At 42.7% G+C, this 22,879-nt stretch overlaps 1 protein-coding gene across 6 annotated transcripts in view; it reads left to right on the forward strand.

Moving 5' to 3' along the window:
* CTNND2 (catenin delta 2) overlaps window positions 1-22,879 on the forward strand; it is a 236,816-nt gene that overhangs the window by 183,791 nt on the left and 30,146 nt on the right. For 5 of the 6 annotated variants that reach the window (XM_060278053.1, XM_060278050.1, XM_060278049.1 and 2 more), the window contains 3 exons: window positions 8,778-8,988; window positions 9,932-10,016; window positions 17,010-17,135. In XM_060278053.1, the coding sequence (XP_060134036.1) occupies window positions 8,778-8,988; window positions 9,932-10,016; window positions 17,010-17,135 (422 nt within the window). The remainder of the gene's footprint in view (window positions 1-8,777; window positions 8,989-9,931; window positions 10,017-17,009; window positions 17,136-22,879) is intronic. The other variant, XM_060278051.1, reaches the window with a different exon arrangement.

Consider the following 22,879-nt stretch of genomic DNA (forward strand, 5'->3'; position numbering starts at 1 on the left):
AAATTAAAAGCCCTGCCTCGCAAGGAAGTTACTCCAAACCAGTTGCGCTTTCCTGTACCTTTTCCAGACCTGTATGCAGTATTCCAATATTGCTTATCATCACTTGGCATTATGAGACAGGCTGTTTCGCTCCCCATCTCCCTTCAAAGGACTCTTAACATTGGATTTGCTTCTCCCCCCACTATGTATAACAAGTTGGCATTTTCAGGGAGTTGTCCAACATAGTACAATTTTTTCCAGGGCAGTCACAACCCAATCAGACTGACATATGGGAAGTTAGCACACAAACACAAAACATATGCAGAGCATAGCATAGCAGTTACACTAGTTCTCAGTTGCTAATTTATTTCTGTTTGCTTGATTGCCATTTCCCAAGGGTAGACGTTGGTAATCTTTTGTCATATGGAGCCCTGTGCAAGGCCAAAATTTGGCGCCCCCAAATGGAGCTTCTCAATTATGGATCTTCTCAATTTTGTGCTGCCTTGCTGCATTTCCCCACTTTGAAGAGTTGGTTTGGGGACCCTTTCCAGCCTGCTTGGGTGTTCAGCATCCTGGAAAATTAGGTGCCATCCACAAACACGGCTATGTCACTGCTCAGCCCTGATACCAGATTCTTTTATGAGTAAGTTAAATTGCACCAGTCCTAATAAGAAGAGAAGAAGAGTTTGGATTTGATATCCTGCTTTATCACTACCCGAAGGAGTCTCAAAGCGGCTAACATTCTCTTTTCCCTTCCTCTCCCACAACAAACACTCTGTGAGGTGAGTGGGGCTGAGAGACTTCAAAGAAGTGTGACTAGCCCAAGGTCACCCAGCAGCTGCATACAGATCCTTAGGCAGTGGAGGCTGGTCCAAAACACTAGCTGTGGATGTAATTGCATTAACGTGTCAAAAGCCTTTTCCATTTTCAGGATATCTGTATACAGATTCCATCTGTAAATGGAATCTTTAAATTGTGCAGGTTGGAGGAGGTCTACATGGACTTCCCATTCCTTCCGTTGTCTGTGCATTCAGCATGCAATCCATTAGCAGAGGGCTGAGGAAAGCAAGATTTTATTGAGTCCCAAGGAACTCCTCCAAGAGCATACTACCTATACTAGGACTGTATCAAGCCCTAAATGGTTTTGATTTTAATTTATGCAAGGCAGCCAAGCAGCATAAAACTGCAACATGGTCTCTGTGCACAGTTGTTTTCCACCAAAGACAAATTAATCATGCTAATGGTCCCACGCATAATTTCCATGGAAGCAAATTAAGAAATGTGTGATCACTATACCATGGCCTTATCTTGTAACCCGCTCCCACCTTCCCTCCCCAAGTCTTGGCTTTAAAAGATATTTCTGCGCTGAGATTTGCTTTTATAAGCAAACATTTTCATCTTATCTTATTACAAGCTTTTTTCATGTTCCCTCCTCTGTGAATTGGGAATTCGTACATGTCAAAACATATGTTTTTAAACAGCAGGAAGCTTTTCATCTCTTCCCATAACATTAGGGTTGTGTCATGACCCAGGGCTCAGATCAGTCTGCCTCAGGCAAGGAAGATGATTTCATTTCTGAAGTGGTTCTTGATGTCCCCTGCTTCTTCAGAATCCCCATCGTCAGAAAAGGCCATAAGGCCACCAACCACTCGCTTTAGTTTAAGGAGGTCACATTACTGTCCCATGTTCTGCCTGCTGCTAAATAGCCCGTGTATTGGCAAACACTTGTAAATTTTTACCCACTTCTGAGATAATACTGCAGAGATTCAAGCTTTTCAGCTCTGTTTAATCAGCCTGTGGATGTTCCAGGCGCAAGGCTTCCTCTCATGCCCTTCTCAGCATGTGACAGATATATTTTCATTTAGTTTGTGCCGATTACCAGCTGCAGCTGTAGCTGTTGCGGTGCCATGTGCAGAACTCAAAGCCAATTGGCTTTTTCCATGCTACTGCAAGAGTAGTTTCTGGAGAACTAGTCGTGCCATGCTAAAAGCCCACAGAGAGTACTGCATGTGGAATCAGCATGCCCTCGACTAGCTCATCGCATCACACCATGGCCAAAAATAGGCATGGATTGATTTAAATCTGCAGCTGCCTGGCACTGAGAAGTTCATGAGATAATAGGCTCTCTGTGGCATTTCTACAGAAGCTGCTGTAGATTGAGACTTCTCCCTGTACCTCAGGGAATGCATTTATTTTTTGATAAAATGCTGGAAGTTGGTCAGTGGAATGTGATGCTCAATGATGCTTGTGAAATCATTCAGTGGCCATTGACACATTTTTTTAAAACTCTTTTTGATTTGCGCCATACAGATTTACTGAAGGTATTTTGTCACCAAGTAGGTCTAAGAAACACAATCCTTAGATAACTTACATGGAAATTAAGTGCAATTCAATTTGATAGGTGTTTCTTTCATGGAAGCAATCTTGGGTGGAAAAGAAATGTACAAATCTTTCATCCAGTTAAAGACTTCAATCCAGCCCCAATCTTTGTCAGATCAAGTTGCTCGCTTAGAGCTTTCCATTGTGCTGAAACTACCAGCCTGCCTTTCTGCTTCATGGGACTCGTGTAAAGGTCAGGATATGACAAGACAAGCTAGATCAACATATTAAGTCATGAAACTTTGGGGGATTTTACCTAAACATATTGCTATCAGCTCTTGTAGCATTCAACCATTTGTTTGTTTTTAAATTGATTCTCTGTTGCGATTATTGGAAGAAAAGGTTCACAGAAGTCCATACAAATATAATGTCAGTAATGTTTCTTTATTGCAATATCACCTGCAATTATTCACAGTGAAGAAAAAAGAGCCACATCAATCCCACATTGCTAGAATAGCAAGTTTACTTCTGAAACCAAAGATAATCCATTACAGCTGTGTCCACATTTTAAGAGTAAAATCACTTAGTTGCTCTTTGAGACCATTTATGAATCCCCTTCACTTTTTCTACAACATTATTTGCTGCTCTCTCTCCTCCCCCCCCCTTTCCCAGCCTCTGTCCTCTTACCTAGAACCTCAGAGTCTGGAGGTCACTGACTGTGATACGAACATAACGATTTTGCGATACCTTTTCTTCCCACCTGTTGACACATCTGCAGAGGTGAAATGGGTCTGTGATCTTTCTTCATAGCCTCAATTTCTTACCATAATACAGATTGTATCTAGAAAGAGAGAGAGAGATGAATTGGGAGAGATAATAAAGGCCTTCTGCAATGTATTTTTTTTGTGGGCTTTTAACCAGCCAAAATAGAACAAAAAAGAAGCTGGTTGGAAATTACAGTGCATTTCAAACATTGTTTGCTACACTGACATTTCAGTTGAAATTAAATGTTGTCTGATCAAGAACCATTTGGGGGGGTGGGATGGCTTTCCTACATTATGACCGTACCAATAATTAAAAGCAAAAGCCATTTAAAATACTGTACATTCCCAATCAGGCTCTGAAATGTCTTTATTATTTTGAACTAGAATAAGGAAGAAGTGTGCATGCACACGAAAGCTCATACCAAAATAAAAACTTAGTTGGTCTTTAAGGTGCTACTGAAGGAATTTTTTTATTTTAGAATAAGGAAGGATTCTATAGACACAAGCAAGATGATGCTAGGTTTTAGAAAAAGAATTATACTGCAGAATTTATGCTACTAGTATTGTAGCCAACTTAGCTATGAGAACACCAGTAGGCACTTTGATAAGGCAAGCAGAGAGCCTTGTAAAAGCACAGGGTTTTGTTTTTTGGTATGTAATAGCTTCTCTGTATCTATGGCCCTTTCACTATTTCCTATGCATTCATTCATCCATTCATTCATTCATTATCTATTTCCCCTTGCATGTAATGCTCAGATATACACATTGCTCACATACCATTCTCATGTGCGCGCGCACGCACACACACACAAAATTCACCCACACAATCTTAACAGTTGACCAGCACTATGACAGTGATACTTTCCCACTTCCTTCTCCCCTCTCCCCCTTTCCTCTCGCATAGCACTAGAGTTTAAGGTCATCTGATGAAGCTTAATGTTGGAAGATTCAGGACAGATAATAGAAAAGTTCTTTTTCATGAAGCAAATAGTCAAACTATGGAATTGACTCCCTCAGGAGGCAGTGATGACCACCACCTTGGGTAGCTTTAAAAAGAGGATTTAGACAGATTCATGAAGGATAACGCCATCGATGCCTACTAACTAGGATGGCTGGGTTCTACCTCCCCTGTCTGAAGCTATATGCCTCTGAATGCCAGCTCCTGTGAATCACCAGGGGTGAGAGTGCTGCTGTGCCCAGTTACTGCTTTGGGGCTTCCCACTGGCATCTAGCTGGCTAGTAGTGTGAGATCAGAATGCTGGACTCCATGGGCCATTTCCTGATCCAGCAGACACTCATATTCTAAAGGCATGGGTGTCAAACACAAGGCCCGGGGGCCAAATCCGGCCCGCCAGACCTCGTCATGTGGCCCGCCGAGCGCCCCAGCCAGCGGGACCCAGCAGCGGGACCTTGCTGCTGAAGCACCGCGCCGACAAAGCGCCGACAAACAGCTGGGGCCGGGGGGGGGGTCCCTTCGCGCTCTTTTCTGGCCCTGAATCAAGGCGGCGACCCCCCCTTCCCTTTCTTTCTTCCTCTCTCTCGTTCTTATTCTTTCTTTCCCTCTCCTTCCTTCCTTCTTTATCTCTGTCTTCTCTCCCTCTTTCTTTTTCTTTCCTTCTTTATTCCTTCTTTCCTACTCTTCTTTCTCTCACCTCTTTCCTTCCTCTCTCCCTCCTGCTCCCTCTTTTCTTCCTTCCTTCCTTCCTTCCTTCCTTCCTTCCTTCCTTCCTTCCTTCCTTCCTTCCGTCCTTCCCATCTTTCTTCCTCTCCCTCATTCTTATTCTTTCTTTCCCTCTACTTCCTTCCTTCTTTCTCCCTTTCCCTCTTCTCTCCCTCTTTCTTTTTCTTTCCTTCTTTATTCCCTTCCTTATTTCCTACTCTTCTTTCTCTCCCCTCTTTCCTTCCTTCCTCTCTCCCTCCCACTCCCTCTTTCCTTCCTTCCTTCCTCCCTCCCTCCCCTCCCCTCCTCTTCCTCTCCCTCTCCCTCTCCCTCTCCTCAGAAACATAGGATGCTGCTTTATACTTCTGGCCCTTAAACCCTGGAACCAGGAGAGCAGCTCCAGTGAGTCAACCTCAGCCAGTCCCTTTGGTGAAGGGTGATGGCTCACTGGCAGAACATCTGTCCTGCATGCAGAAGGACCCCAGCATCTCCAGGTACCAGTAGCTCTGCAAAGCTCCTGCATGAAACCCTAGTGAGCCTCCACCACCCAGTGCAGTTACCAAAAATCATTTTTCAATAAATTGTACAATAATTGTACATTTGAATATCTACTATTCTGACTATGTTTCTGCTTTCAGAGCTAGTTATTACTTACATTATTACAAAAAACAGTAATAATTGAATGCAGTGACAATAATTTATGATAATAAAGAGTGGACACATAGTCCTACAGATACAACCGGCCCTTTGAGGGTGACCAAACTGCTGATGCGGCCCCCGATGAATTTGAGTTTGACACCCCTGTTCTAAAGGTCACTTATTTTCTACTTGGACCATAATTTGTAAAAACTGCCAACTTGTTTCCCCCCCTCTTTAACAGGAAATAGAACTTTTCTCTAGTATTCTTCTCCGAAAGGCAGCTATAAGTCAGTGTCACCTTCAGTTCTTGCTTAAAAAAAAAAGTTATAATCTGGGTGAGTGGGTAGCAGAACTTGATAGCCGTGGGAGAAACAGTGTCCTGGAAAATGTACTGCAGATTCTAATCCATACATGCAATCACTTTTTGTTCACCTTTTCCTGCAAAGTGCAACAGATTTTAGTGACTTAAGAAACAAGAACTGAGGGACAGTACAAGGCTGATGCTATCTCCCCCCCCAAAAAAAAATAATACAGTGAAATAATGGTAGTTGGGTAACTTCATTTTTTCTAACATCAGAAATCCCCATCTCTCCAACTGCATTCTGTCCTGTAAATGCTACCCTGGGGTTACATTTCTAATTCCTCCTTGCTTTTTTCCACTAAACCTATACAGATAAAGGAGCTTTCCTGAATGTCACCCAGACTTAAATTTAAACAAATCCTTCTGGAATGTGTTGAGTCATCGGGCCCTAAATTGCTGAAAGTATGCATTTGTTTGCAGAGGAAAGGAATATTTACCTTAAAATTAACTATGGCTTTGATTCATGCAGTGCTCAATACCCATCCATGCCCAACCAAAGTAATTCAAGAATACGGTAAATCAGGGTGAAGGCGACGTCTGAGTACCCTCCCTCCCGGTCATGTCATCATCCTGCCACCGGTTGTCAGACCTGACAATGCAGATTGTTTGCTTGGCTGTGCAAGGTTCTAGTGTGTGATCCTTACATCCATTTTTAATCCCAATTCCCCTTACTGAATAGAGGCCATGTGTTAGTTTACGTAATTTCTCCAATGTAACTCTACTGCAGTTACTTAAGGAAATCTATTCCTTTGTCATTGCTTGAAGCAGTTTTGAGCTTCTCTAAACCTTATTACCCAGGACCCCCAGAATGGCAAGAAGTCTCTTCACAGGTTCCCGGTGACTCAGCACTCAGGGCTGAGATTTTGTTGTTGTTTAGTCATTTAGTCATGTCCAACTCTTCATGATTCCATGGACCAGAGCATACCAGGCACTCCTGTTTTCCACTGCCTCCCGCAGTTTGGTCAGACTCATGTTAGTAGCTTCAATAACACTGTCCAACCATCTCGTCCTCTGTCACCCCCTTCTCTTTGTGCCCTCAATCTTTCCCAACATCTTCTCATTAGGACTGAGATTAAAGGTAAAGGGACCCCTGACCATTAGGTCCAGTCGTGACCGAATCTGGGGTTACGGCGCTCATCTCACATTATTGGCCGAGGGAGTCAGCATACAGCTTCCAGGTCATGTAGCCAGCATGACTAAGCCGCTTCTGGTGAACCAGAGCAGCACACTGAAACACTGTTTACCTTCCCGCTGGAAGATATTTATCTGCTTGCACTTTGACGTGCTTTCGAACTGCTAGGTTGGCAGAAGCAGGGACCGAGCAACGGGAGCTCACCCCATCACAGGGATTCGAACCGCCGACCTTCCAATCGGCAAGCCCACTGCGCCACCTGCGTCCCTAGGACTGAGATTACAGTTCGTCTAATCTTGGAATCCTCCCTATATCAAAGTTTTACAAAATCTCCAGTGGGCAGAACCACACACAAGTTCTGTGTGCTATGTCCCTGCTAAAACCAGCTTTCTTCATAAGGTAGTTTCTCTCACCTCTCAGCCCTTCAGTCCTTCTTCGGGGAAGTGTTCACATGACACACCTAAACACTGCAGCTGACACTAACGTCTCACGACACACAGTTTGGAAAGCTTTGCATTAGCCAAAGGAAAACATGTTTGGAATCTCCCACATGCTAAATTAATTGTGCTTCTTTCCCATATCTGCCCCAGTCCCGCAAGGGAGGCTCATATGCAGAAACAGGCTTCCACTTGTACTGCAGATAAGGATAAAGACAGACATCAGACCACATCTGCCTTGCAATTATAATTCAAGACCAATTGAACTATTGGGATAAATATTTAAAATAGGTGTTTATCTCCATCTGAGCTTGCTCGTTGTTGCACAAGACCGATTGCAAATAGCTGGATCAAGCCATAGCTTTTGAGATTATATATATATATATATATATATATATATATATATATATATATATATATATATATATTACCACTAAAAAGTGCTGAGGATAGTGGTACTGAGAGCTACCAGCTGTGGAATCCATTCTTGCCTTTCTAGGGGCTAGAGATGGCATACCCTAAGGGACAGCAATATTGGATAATGCCAGGTTAAACCATCAGCTCCTGGAAAGTCCCTTCAATAATTCCTTTTTGTTATTGTTTTGCTTTTGGTGTGTTATATTTTTTTCTCCCTTTTTTGCTTTAGCATTTCAAATTGTAAGGCAACAGGAGTATATTGGCAGAAAGGTAGTATATAATTGTAATAAATGCGTGAATACTGTAGGGGGCATTTCTTGAAACTGGGGATTAGCAAGTTATTGGGGGTTTAACGGATTATCTGTTTTTAGTAATATTGTTTGGTTTATTACGAGTCACCGCCTGTTTCATGCACTTCAGATGTAGTCTTTCAAAGGTGTACTTCTGCTGCAGAGATAAATTGGTATGCCGCTGCTTCTGATGCTTGCGATAGGAATCTGTGGCTTATAAATATTTGAAGTAAAATAAATATTTCATTTTCCCAACCCTGGATAATCTGTATTTCATAACTGGAGGAAAGCAATTATTTCCACAGATGGCACATTTATTGCTTTGTGATGTGTGAGATATAGTTATGAGGATATTGTCTGTCATGTGACCTACATTGTCCCTCTCTCTCACCCTACTATTACTTTGTGGGGTTTTTAAATTTTGTGTTTTTGTTTTTAACACTTGGATGACATCTTGTGTGTGACTCCAGCACGAAATGGCTCATGTAGCCTCATCTGTAGGGGGCTAGCCCTATATAGACAATATATTGTGCATGAATGGGATTTGCAGGACTAATGAGCATAGGCTAAAATATGGTTGCTAACAGCTGATAATATAGATACAGAAAAAAAACAGTTGCCTGAACTAATGTTAGCTTGCAAGCTCAGCTCAGGAGAAGTCATGGAATTATTAACCCTTACACTGTACTGCAGATTTTCCTTTCTATTCACCCCTCCTTTCTTCCCTTTCTTTGCTTCCAATATGTGACTCCTCCCTCCATTTTATTTCTTTCCAAAAGGCAAGTATGCTATGCGGGACCTGGTTCACCGGCTTCCAGGAGGTAACAACAGCAACAGTTCAGGAAGCAAGGCCATGTCCGATGACACCGTCACTGCTATTTGTTGCACCTTGCATGAAGTCATCACGAAAAACATGGAGAATGCCAAGGCCTTACGGGACGCAGGAGGAATCGAGAAGCTTGTTGGCATTTCCAAGAGTAAAGGAGACAAGTACGTTTTGTAAATCATCTCGTGCCTATTAGCTATAATTTAATTAGTGCTTGTCTGCACTAATGATTTCTTGGAGAACTGTCATTTATCATGTGTTAGTAAGCTTGACAGTTGATGAAGAAAGAGTGGGGGGGTAGTAGGTGGATAATTTCATATCAAAGCAGCTGACTACTGTCATCTGAGGCATGTTATTTACCAAGAATAGCTTATAAAGGTAAAGGTAAAGGTACCCCTGACCATTAGGTCCAGTCGCAGACGACTCTGTGGTTGCGGCACTCATCTCGCTCTAGAGGCTGAGGGAGCCAGCGTTTGTCCGCAGACAGCTTCCGGGTCATGTGGCCAGCATGCATAAGCCGCTTCTGGTGAACCAGAGCAGCACATGGAAACGCTGTTTACCTTCCCACCGGAGTGGTACCTATTTATCTACTTGCACTTTGACGTGCTTTCGAACTGCTAGGTTGACAGGAGCTGGGACCAAGCAACAGGAGCTCACCCCATTGTGGGGATTCGAACCGCCAACCTTCTGTTTGGCAAGCCCTAGGCTCTGTGGTTTAGACCACAGCACCACCCGCGTCTCTAGAGTAGCTTATAGTTTAGCCTATATCTGCACTCGCTAGTATTACTGTACATGAACTGATTATAATTGCTAGTATGGGAACAAATTAATTTGTACATTCTCAATTAATTGCAGTTGTTGTTGTTGTTTCTCAAGAGCGCATTTCCACCAAAGATTATAAAAGAGAAAACAGGGGTATGCCAGGTACTGGAGTCAGGCACAAATCCTAGTAATGGAAAAGCGTAGGTTATTTTCAAATGAAATTTGAAAGACCCAAGTCATCCATGCCTCTCATAAAGTGCTGACTGAATTTACGATTATCAACTGCTTGAGATTCCAGTCACTCCTAAGTATCCTTTTCCCTTTTCTTTCTTTTTTCTTCAATAGGCACTCTCCAAAAGTAGTGAAGGCAGCATCTCAGGTCTTAAATAGCATGTGGCAGTACAGAGACCTGAGAAGTCTCTACAAGAAGGTAAGATTTATTTAAATTATTAAAATTAGTATCTCTTGCGGTGGGGTGGGGGTGCCTTTTAGAGCAAAATCAGCAATGAACCAAGTATTGGAAACGTTGGTGGAAATAAAAGTTTCTGCCAACTTTTGCACACTGTGTGTGACTGATCATGCAAGAGGCACTATTTCAAATTTCATTGGGGGATGTGGGGCAAAGCATTTCCAGTAGGGGAAGGATATTTCGCTAAGGTCTGAAGACTGGTTCTCGGATACATTTGAAGATCCGTGATATGAGAAGCAGTGTATCTTTAAATCATTTATTTCACTAGCCACAATGGCTGTGCTCAGCCTCTACGTTTGGTGGGGAGAGTGCCATTGCATTTGGGCTTTCCCTAGGCATCACATTGGCCACTACGGATGGGATTTTAGATCTGATCTAGTTAGGCTGCCCTTATGGTCCTGCATTCTTATGATTCATAATAACTGCAGGAATGTTATAACTACAGAACTCTCACTCTTGTAGAAAAGAGAGGTCAAGGAGGAAAGAGCCTTTGCTGTACCTGCCTAGTGCACAGGCCCGTTTAATAAATAAGTATCATACAGTCAGGGACCGAGCCATGGATAGCTCAGTCAGTAGAGCATGAGACTCTTAAGGGTGTGGGTCCGCATTGGGCAAAAGATTCCAACATTGCAGGGGGTTGGAGTAGATGGACCCCCCCCCCCGGCCGCTGCCGCCAGGGTCCCTTCTAACTCTACAATTCTGTTGTCAGTCTGTACAACTGATGAGTTGGCCAGGGTGTGGGCACTCCTGAGAGACAAACACATATTATTGTCCTAAGTGGCTTAAAACTCATATATTTGCTCGGAATAAATTCATAAAGCACATGCTACGTGGATAGCAACAGGTCTAACTTTTCACGTAGTCCAATCAGAAGCAGCAGCAAGCCATTTGGGGGGAGGCATCATCCATTAGCAACTTCGAACAGTTTTAAGTGCTATGCTCCTTTACATATTATTTTGTCTACAGGCATTTCTTTAAGACCATTCAGAAGTGGAGGAGGGTCCCCTGTAGGTTTGTCCTCTTGTCTGCCACCCCAGTTTCCTGGGGGGGGGGAGCTATAAAAATGTCTCCATCCACTGTTTTGCCAGCAGGCTCTTTTTAGAGCCTCAGATTGGCTCAGCAAATGGTGAGAATTGTTTACAGGGCTTTTTCTTAATAGTTCCATTAGTCCATCAGAGTACCAAGTCCATCAGAGGTGAGTGGGGCCAAGTATTCTTCCCATCCCTAAATAAAGAGCAAGCAGTTGTCTAATAATCTGCACAAGAAAGTAATGCTTTTCTTTAATAACATGTGTGTTGTTGCTAGAAGTGTTGGTAAACAAAGGGATTTTGAAAACAATTATCCACAGCTTGAAAGGATTACTTTTGCACTTGAAGAGGGGCTTTGCTTCTATTCTATATTAGCACATTTATAAGATGCTGAACTGTAATGCAAGATTGGCTGTTTTCATAAATATGCACTGTTAGAAGGGCATAAACAAACAACGAGTTTCCTTAAAAAATCTTTAACACATTAGTAAACTTGGATTTGCCTAATCAGTACAATATTTTCTCCAGTGTACATGTATATGCTGGAGAGGAAGCTCACCCTCTGTGTTTACTGTTGCCCTCCATTCTCCCAAGGCAGGATTGGATTAGCGCTGTGGTTAAACCACTGAGCCTAGGGCTTGCTGATCAGAAGGTCGGCGGTTCGAATCCCTGTGACGGGGTGAGCTCCCATTGCTTGGTCCCAGCTCCTGCCAACCTAGCAGTTCGAAAGCACATCAAAATGCAAGTAGATAAATAGGAACCGCTATAGCGGGAAGGTAAACGGCGTTTCCATGTGCTGCTCTGGTTTGCCAGAAGCGGCTTTGTCATGCTGGCCACATGACCTGGAAGCTATACGCCGGCTCCCTCGGCCAATAATGCGAGATGAGCGCGCAACCCCAGAGTCGGTCACGACTGGACCTAATGGTCAGGGGTCCCTTTACCTTTACCTTAAAGAGGCCAATACTACCAGAGATGAGAAAACAATGCAAGGGGAATAATAGTGGCACAATGATACCAGTTTGTTTGCTTTTTAAAAAAGCAGATATCCTACCAGTCAAAAGAAAACTTTAAAGGCAGCTAATAGCACAATCCTATACCTGTCTACTCAGAAGTAAGTTCCATTGAGTTCAGTGGGAATTACTCCCACGTAAGTGGGTATAGGATTGCAGCCCAAGTGGCCGAAATTATTTATGCAAGCCAGGGAAATGAGCAGCAGAATTGCAGACAAGACTCCGTATAAATAAGTGCAAATAAGGCACATTTACAGGTTTAACACAATTGCAGCTTCACATGTCTTTGGGGTCATGGTAGAAACCTCAATGAAAACTCACTGCGTTATAGCAGCAGCAGGAGGAGGAGAGAAGGCAGTGTCAGAAGTTAAAACGAAAGGGTTTGAAAATAAAACTGCAATATGTTGCTCATGCATACATTTATTGTAGAATGAATTTATTGGTCATCCTATTTTTATTTATTTTAAAGAAGGATACCATACCTAAGCGGGAAAAGGCAGCTAAAACAGTCAAGGGGTGAAGCATTCTTATAAGGAAAAGTAACATTTCTAACTAAGAGATAATATGATAGAGGCTTTTCAAATTATAAATGGCATGGGGAGAATGAAGTGAAGGAAATTAGTGCTCTTCCGTAACACGGGTTCATTGAACAAAACAGGTAGTATGTTTAGGGTAAATTCAATATCAATAAATTATTTCTTCAAACAATTCACTGACAGAATATGTGGCAACTTTTAAAAAGGGTTGAGAATGTAATGGGTTTGTGGACCTCTATTGGCCTAGATCAGGGGTCGGCAACCTAAGGCCCATGGGCCGGAAGCGGCCCACGGAGGCCGTTTAACCAGCTCCCAAGCTGCCCACTCAGCAAGTCTCCGCGCACTGCGCTAAACCGGCACAGCATGGCACAGAGACTCTCTTCCGTGGCTCCAGAAATCACTTCTGTGCATGCCCAGATGCTGAATATCACTTCTGCACAGACATGCACTGACGTGATTTTCGGCTGTGCCATTCCGGCCCACGGAGGATCTCCGCGGGAGTGATCCGGCCCATGCCCGATAGCCTTGCCAACCCCTAGCCTAGATAGCTACAAGAAAACTTCATGCTAGGAGTGGAAATAAAAGGCAGAACATATAAAATAGGGCTCTTTGCAGATGACCTAATGGTCACAACATCAGACCCCTTAAACACAGCAATCTCCCTAACCAGAGAACTCAACACATTCGCAACGGTGTCAGGCCTGCGAGTAAACTTTGCAAAATCAGAAGCCATGTGCTTCAACACTCCTCCCCACACCCAGAAAGAACTCACTAATATCACCAAAATAAAACTCTGCCACACCAAGTTCAGATACCTAGGGGTACAAATAACCAAAAATCTCAACAAATTATACCTACACAACTATAAACCCTTGTGGCGACAAATAAACAAAGACCTGAAGAGATGGGACACCATGAATTTCACCCTCTCAGATAAAATGGCAATGATCAAAATGATCACCCTCCCAAAATTAACCTACTTATTCCAAACCCTCCCAGTCTGGATCCCCCCAATTCAACTCCGCAGATGGCAGAGAAAACTGCACTCCTTCATCTTCTCACATAAAAAACCAAGAATAAGCACCAAATACCTGCACCTCCCCACCTCACAAGGAGGATGGGGAATCCCTAACATAGAAACATATTACAGGGCCAATCAAATACGACATATAATCCCGTATATACTGGAAGATGAGACAAAACAATGGATACACTTAGAGAGAGACACAATTGAGAATATCAGCACCACAGCATACCCATTCCTCCCAAACAAACTAAGAAGGATCCCCACAACACTTAATAGGTACACACAAACCATGTTCAAAGCATGGAAAACAGAAACGGACAAACTAACCCCAACCACATCCCCACTACTCCCCCTGGTCTACCATCCATTATTCCACCAGGCAGCACAAAACATCCAAACTAAAACTTGGCAAACCAAAGGCCTATATCGCCTAACAGACTTCTATAAAAATAACATACCTCTGACAACACGAGAAATACAGGATAAACTAGAAGACACCCAAATACCCTGGTTAGCACAACACCAATTACATGCCCTCTTAAACAAGCCAGTAATAAAATCAGCAGCAACAAGACCCCTGACACCTTTTGAAAACCTCCTTCTAACGACAAAGGGTCACGGCAAAGGGATGGTATCTGCAATATATAAAATACTGCACCAAAATTCCACAAACTCAGACGCAATAAAAAACAATGGGAAGAAGATATAGGCTATGAAATCAACCCCACTCAATGGACCAGAATGTGGTCTAAACCCCCATTTAAATCCATATCAGCAAAAAGGAAAGAACTCACTCTGAAAACCATCTACAGGTGGTACCTAACACCACGAAAACTAGCACTAATACGCCCAGGAACCTCATCAAAATGCTGGAGAGGATGCACATCAACAGGCACATATTTCCACATGTGGTGGGAATGCCCCAAAGCCCAACAATTCTGGAGAACAACTGTAAGAGAAGTAGGTAAAATAACCCAACAAACATTAGAACTTACCCCAGAACTGGCCTTGCTAAACATCTTCCAGGACAATAATGCCCACCTACATCACAAAGAACTCATAACCCACTTACTCTCAGCTACCAGAAACACCATAACCAGACACTGGAAAGACCTGGCAGGAGTAAACATGGACCAATGGTACCAGACGGTATGGGAAATAGCCCTATTAGAAAAATTAACCAATAAGTTGAAATTGACACGGGGTCAAATAGAAGAAGACGGCTTCACCCCAGTATGGTTCCCCTTTATCACATACACAGCGCAACACGACAACGACAGAAATCCACCAACAGCATACAAATCAATATGGCTAACCTGACCCGCCCACCCTACTCACATAAAACAGACCACCACAGCCAACCACAAAAGAAAACTATATCCTAGGCCAACCCCAACAACTCTCACCATCAAAGGAAAACAAATGCACAACAAAGAACCTGCACAACCAATGCTGACAACCCCCCCCCAACACACTTTAAGTAAACTAGAAACATTGTCACACTACCCCCACCCCCTTCCCTTATCTACCGCTCTCCCCCTTTTCCTCCCCAATGTCTCAACAATTGAAACTGATCTGTAAAAATGCTATGAGAGACACTGCCCATGTCTTTGTAAACTGAGAAAACCTTTAATAAAAATAAATTAAAAAAAAAAAAACTTCATGCTCAGGGACGGGGACGGCTTCGATTGTAAGGTGCTGGGGAGAAGTAGGCGATGGCTCCAAATTTAGGCTACAGTCCTATACCCACCTGGGAGGGGTTTACTTCTGAGTAGGCATGCACAGGATTGCTCTGCAAGTTTAACCCAGCAGGTCTGTTGTTCCTGTCCCTTCGCATTGGAATACCTACCTTTGTTTTAAGTTGATCCCAATATTGTTAAGAGTTCATTAAATAAGGATGAATAAATTCCTGCTTCCCAGAGTGAGACTGAAGCAGGGGTTGTTTCCAAGGGTTATGCCTGGCATCTTCAGATGTGGGTGGGTGGTTGGGGCAGGGTAGTGCCCTTAGCATACCTCTGTGGGGATTGGAAATAATTTGGACTATAAGGCTGGCTGAATACCATTTATTCATGTGGGGTATATCATTAATTGTCGTCACCGCTGACCAAGTTAGAGATGTTTTAGTAGTTTCTTTTTTAAAAAAGGATATGTACTGAATATTTTCTAATTTGAACATTCACTTCAAAAGTAGCACATTTGATGCCGTTGAATACTGAAAAGTTACCTTGCCAAACATTCATATGATTTTCAAGGTGCTCAATGCTCTACTGTTCCCCTGGCTTCTGCTTCTCTGCACAATTTTCTTCTTATCTCTCCCCCTCCCCATGCTTGGCCTTATTTGCCCCACCCGCTGCAGTTCTTTCAGCTCAGAGGTAATGCACTCTCACCAGGTCCTACCTGCTAATAGGTGGGCAGCCACATTCTGAACCAATTCAAGTTTCCAAACAACCTTCAAAAGCTATGTCCTGTAGAATATTTTGCAGTAATTCAGCCTGGACATTACCATGGCGTTCATTAGTGGCAAGGTCATCATTCTCCAAGAGCAGCCATGGCTAGCATTCCAAGCTAAGTTGGGGGAAAGCATTCCTAACTGACTCCCTTTTGGGATTTAAGGAGCACAGTTGGGTATAGGAGCAACCCAAGATTGTTCAGCTGATCCAAGGATCAGTGCTCACTTGTTTGGAACAGTATGGCCACCAACTGTGTCAATCAGACCTTCTCACCAACAGCATCTCTCTCTAGTCTGGACTGGTTTTAAGTTTATTCATGCTAATCAAGCTCATCACTAACTCTAGAACCGTCCAGAACGGCGGTTGCCTCACCTGGTTCCACTGAAAAGTTCTTTCCCACAAGTTTTTAAACCACACTTGCAGCATACTGTGTGAAGTCTTTCACCTATGTACTTCATCAGTGGGCACGTTTACAATATTACTTGTGAGATGTCTGGCTAATACATTACTTATGTGGTATGGTAGTCATGTTCATTGAGGAACTATAAGGGAAGAAAGCTTTGCATGTAGTTCTTGTGGACCAGGAACAGAGACAGCAGCAATCCAATTTTAGGCCTGGAAAGAACTATTTTATTCCTATGATAAAAGACTAATATTCCTTAGGCATATATTGTTTGGATTGTGCACCTTGGAATATATAGTGTTTTAGAGTAGGCTGCACTGATTTTTTTTATCTGCCATAGAAGTGCATCTGCAGCAATGGGATCTATTTCTGTCTGTAATTTAAAAGTGTTATAATTGTGCAAAAAAAATGTGGCCTAGATCCCATATTTCTATATCACTGTAAAAAAAAAAACTAATTGAAATAAATGATTGATTGACTGACTGATTGATTTATGGCAGCGGGTGGCCCCAGACTTCAGAGTGGCTGAGGACAGAGGATTTTCACCTACCAATCATTCTGAGTCATGGCACGCTCAGCAAACCCTCTCCCAGAATCAAGAAACCAGAATCTATTCCCAAACCCAGGTATTCTGGCTGTCAGCTGACCAGTCTTGAATTGTGATTTTTTTTTAATTTAAGTACTTATTTATTTACTTATTTATTCTAAAATTTAAATACCACCAACAATGCCTCACATAGTGTCTAACAAATAAATTATTAACACAATAAAAACGTTAAATGATGTTGAATGCATACCTAGATTTGCATCTGAAAGAGCATTGAAGAGCTTATTTAAATATTAGTATGAACCAGAGTGCAAATGCAGAAAGCATTGTGTAGAATATTTTAAACATCATTTGCAACACTGGCCAATTTTTTTGCACCTCATGTGTGGGCACTGTTTACTGACAGTGAGGCAAATGTAACTATAAAGGAAGACAGGACAAAAAGAAGGTGAGATAGATCCTTTTTCTAAGAAATCCATCCATGTTACTTGTATATATCTGTCTTCTGAAATTTCCTCATAACTCAATGCTTTGTTAGCAGAGAAAATTCTTTTAGTCAAGCAGTTTGTTTTGTGAACTAGAATTTTTTTCCCTTTTGATAATATGGTATGAGTAGAAAGTTTACTTGTCTAATTTGATCCTCGAGACATACAATAAAGACTAAAACATGGGGCAAAGTTATAAATAGTGACTTGTGTTCCAAGGCCCCATGAACCGCAGTTCCCCAGTGGTTAATAAACACACCGACACGAGTATTGAGGTTTATGGGCTCAAACAGGCCACAACTTTATTGGTTACAGATGTGAGTGGTTTGGCTTAGACATTGGGTGAAGCCAGGCTATATCTTGACTCCCGCCCATCTGCAGGGAGTCCATCTAAGGTTCAACCACCAATAGGGGTAGCCCTATTACTTACATCAAATAGGGGCACCCCGAGGGGTCCCCATTGGGGTCGTGGCATGGCCCCAGCCCACATCCAGACAGATAGGCAGGCAGAAACTACAACCTCCCCTACATATGAACAGAGGCTTACCCAATGCCTAATTGTAACCTTGTGACGATTGCTACAAGGTAGGTAAAAACCAAATGGCTGGTGCCAATTTGCCAAGTGGAAAAAATTTCTGCCCAGCCCCAACAATATGGCAGCCAACATTTATCCATAGGTTGTGTCAGAGCAAAGCATGCAAAGAGGGTGGGTGGGTTGGGAGATCCAGTGAAAGGGTGAGAGAGGAGGGCTTGTGGCGCAGTTAAATTTCCCATGGCCACGCCCCCTATCAATGCTGGTTGGCCAGCAGGGCCACACTGGGTGGCCCCGCCCAGTGCCAGTCACACAGCCAGGATGGCACGAGGGGGGCGTCAACTTCCCATCCCCCATGCCGGATCACTGCAGGCCCCTTGCACTGCCCACCGAAAAAGGTGAGTGGACATACACTATTAGCAGTGATGTGGCAAATAGAACAGGAAGTGTACTCCATTGTCTCTCAAGGCAGATTATTATTATTATTATTATTATTATTTACTTATACCGCGCTCATCTGGCCTGGCCTCCCCAGCCAACATAATATTAAAAACATGATAAAACACCAAACATTAAAGACTTCCATAAACAGGGCTGCCTTCAGATGTCTTCTAAAAGTCAGATAGTTGTTTATTTCCTTGACAACTGATGGGAGGGCGTTCCACAGGGCAGGCGCCAGTACCAAAGGCCCTCTACAGGATGCCAACAACTGTAGTATTTGTCACCTCAGGTACTCTTATCCTCTTCAAGCATTCAGTTAGAATGCATGGCAGGGTGGTTGGCTCCCTCCATGACCCATTCCCTGGGCAACATGTGATCAGGACTAGTCTGAAAGGAACTTACTTGTACATAGGTGTTTACAGACATGAAGACCCTGGTCAGTTTTGAGGAACCTGTGGTCTCCTGTCATCCCTGATCATTGTCCATGCTGGACACTGGAACACTTCAATGTCAGGCAGGCGGCTAGGTTTCAAAAGTAGACCATGGCTACTCTCTTTGAGTTGCTCAACCAAGAGTCAAACCTAATGCCAGACCTTATTTAGCTCTACAGATCATCTGGTCTGGCTGATGTGACAGTCCTCCACTTTGGCTATTAGCTTCAGTGCAGGTGGAAGGGACACATTTTACAATGCAGCAAAGATCCAACTACCGTAGCAGCCAGAGAGCTGCTATAGGACTGCAAGGAATAAGGGGCCAGATCCTGCTCCCAGAGTCCCTGGATAGAGTCTCCTAGCATCTTACAGAAAAGCTGCAGGTACTTTTTTAAAATGTAGATAGGCGCTTTGCAAACAACAATAACACACACAATATTAAAGAAAAGTAAAACCACTGAATTTCCTCCCCCAAAAAACTAAATTCTCTTGCTTCCAGTTAGTCCTGCTAATTAGTACTTTGTTTTTAATAGAAGTTGCAAGTCTGATTTATTTTATTCATTATGAGACACATTCAGCCCTCACCAAAGAATGCTTCCATTGATTTGGCTGTAATGAGAACAGCTCTCAGTGGTTTTGTGTTAAATTATCAGATGTAAAGTCTACATCACAGTGTACATAATGTATTCAGAATGGAACAATGCCGTAAGTGCACTATGAACACTTTTCTGCTGCAACAAAGATATATATTTCTAAGTAAAAAGAGCAATCATTGTGTATTGATATGCCTTTTAAATTTTAGAGATATGAACCCTATATTTCTATCGTCATTTCACGATAGTTAATTTTTTTTTCTTTGTTTGCTAGGGCTATATTGTAATACAGCTATTTTAATCATCTTGTATCATAACTCGGCAGGGGAGAAGTATGCAGTTAGCCTGGTTTCATCTTCAGCATCCTGTTCTTGTAAATCAGCCTCTGCAACGGTGATACCAACATTAAGCAGGACAGACCCTGATTTGTCTTTAAACATACAGCTCAGTAGGCAGAAAATCACAAAGCTTGCAATGCAAATAACTGATTGAAACCAATATATTCAGAATAGCAAGTGTGAGTGACTACACAAATACCAATATACACTTTGAAAAGTGTATATAGAAACTGATAACCTCAGATTTTGCAGAGGGTGCTGTCTTGGGGAAGAGGTGGATTTAGGGGAGTGAAACCGTTTTGCCCACACTGACTCCGAGCCAAGAGGGTGTTGCGGGGGATCCCTTTAAAAAATGTTCCAGAGTGGATAACATAAGGAAAATACCTTGTGGGTCTCCATTCTGAAAATCCAATTCACTCAGACCATGTTAGCCTAAATCCCAGTATGGTACTTCAATTTAACTTGATTATGATTTAGGCTGATTGTCTCTCTAAATTTCCTATCTGAATGTTAAAACATAGCATAGGCAATTACTCGTTTGTCTTTCCAAGTGGTATTTCTGCCAACCTCCTTGAATATTTTATTCTGGATGACAATACTACAAAAGAATCTTAAAACTGATACACTATACTGTCACTTTTTGAACATTTATCACAACTTAAAAGATTTACAGCGCAAAACTGGAGGCTTCCTTTTGTGTCATCTGTATGCCGTTTATTGGATTAAAGCTGGTTTCACCTGCACCAGGTGAATTAAAAAGTTATGCCATACTGTGGGTGGCCAACCTGCAGGGTGACTGCCCTAGTTTCACTGAGAGTGGAAACTTGGGGCCCAAATAGAGCAGGCTGTTTATGCCACAGAGTCAGACTTACAGAGTCCCACCCATCTTCCCAACACTGTTCTGCTGCCTATCTAGGTTGCGGCAGTGTTTGGAAAGGAGCTGCTTATATACTATAGATCAGCACACTATGGTGGCATGTAATTAGACTTGTCACTTATCAAAAACCATGTGAATTGCATTATCTATGGGCAGCTTCATCGCTTAATAATTGGACCATTTACTTACCTAGCAGTTCGAAAGCATGTCAAAATGCAAGTAGATAAATAGGAACCGCTACAGCGGGAAGGTAAATGGCGTTTCCATGTGCTGCTCTGGTTTGCCACAAGCGGCTTTGTCATGCTGGCCACATGACCTGGAAGCTATACGCCGGCTCCCTCGGCCAATAATGCGAGATGAGCGCGCAACCCCAGAGTCGGTCACGACTGGACCTAATGGTCAGGGGTCCCTTTACCTTTACCTTTACTTACATATGCCATTGAACCGTCACAGATGAAACATCAGAAGCAGGATTTTCATACCCCCACTGTGACACAGTGAGCTTTCCAATGGAGTTGGGTCACACATAAAGTTGTGAGTCATCAGGTGCTGGGTGATGAGGAATTGATGCACATACTGTCGTGAATTAGCCCCGTGTCTTGCTTTCACATACCAATTTAGTATGGGTGCCCTTAAAAACAGAATAGGTTCTAATTGTGATTATGGGTAGAATCCACAAAAGGCTACTGGCATACAGATCTCATTGAAGTCCTTTTCCTGGAGACAGGTTTTACAGATAGTCCCAAATGTGAGTCAACACACAAATGATGACAGTATAAAGGAGTGGGTGATCTGACCTAGTGAATGCGTTTATTTCTGCTTTGAATGCAAAATCACTAATCAAGGGCTCTTTCACAAACAAACTCCGGAAAATTCAAGCCTAATAATTATGTCTCCCCCCCCCTTATCTTAACATAGCATATTAAGTTCAGAGTGAACATTTAAATACAGTGGTCCCTCGACTTACGAAGTACTCTACTTACGAAATTTCGAGTTACGAATGAAAAAAAAATGGCTGCACACTTACGTTTTTTTCAACATCCGAAAGGAAAACCATTGCGGTTTAGATGGGTTTTTTCGGCTTATGAATTTTAGATGCGGTTTACTCGACTTACGAATTTTTCCGTTTCCAATGCATTCCTATGGGAAACCGCCTTTTTCTACTTACAAACTTTTTGACCTACGAATGTGCATTCAGAACGGATTAAATTCATAAGTCGAGGGACCACTGTAACTAAGTTAAATCTAAGCTAAGAGTGTGTTTTAAGGGTGCTTAAAAAAACTACTACCAAAAATTGTATTATTTAAAAACCTCCAGATGTAGTGAACATTTTCTAATTCACTTGCATAATCTCCAGTGGTTTCTATACATTTCTGAAAGCCACATCATTTATTCTGCCTGCTTACATGCAGATTTAGGACCACAACAAATTTCAGGGAGCTTGTCACAGCTTTAGTTATTAAAAGGTCCTATCTTTGCAGACAGTAGTGTAGCTTTTGATCTTTCTGTAAAGAAAGACAGACAATTCTCTGTACAGCACAGCACCTCAGTCTGAGTAATTGACTGACAACCTTCCTTTTGAAGTTCGTTATTTAACTAAGTCTCAAAACTTGCTCCAGGCAAGAAAGAGAGAGAGAGAGAGAGTCAGAGGTGTCTGAAGGGCTTGTGTAGGTCAAGGCTGCTCTAACTTTCTAGTCCTTTCAGAAGTACAGTGATACACCTTTGGAGAAGATTTCTAATGTTTTTCAGGCAGTACCTTCAAATTACAATGATTCCTTCATAGCCCACCAGCTCAAACCTTTCCAAAGGTTTCACAGTGCAAATAACATCTTGCACCACAATGCTTCCCCCTCTGGGCAAATGGTGAATTTTGTATGGGCTACACCAGGCACCCCCAAACTTTGGCCCTCTAGATGTTTTGGGCTACAATCTCCATCATGTCTGACCACTGGTCCTGTTAGCTAGGGATCATGGGAGTTGTAGGCCAAAACATCTGGAGGGCCGCAGTTTGGGGATGCCTGGGCTACACTGACTCACAGTACTTCTCCAAGGTTTTAGCCAGGAGTCTTTCCCAGGAGATGGAAAGCCAGGAGATGCCAGGGCTCTGCCACTCAGCTGTGGCCAT

This window comes from Zootoca vivipara, chromosome 8 (genome assembly GCF_963506605.1).
Source record: "Zootoca vivipara chromosome 8, rZooViv1.1, whole genome shotgun sequence".
Lineage (NCBI taxonomy): Eukaryota > Metazoa > Chordata > Lepidosauria > Squamata > Lacertidae > Zootoca > Zootoca vivipara.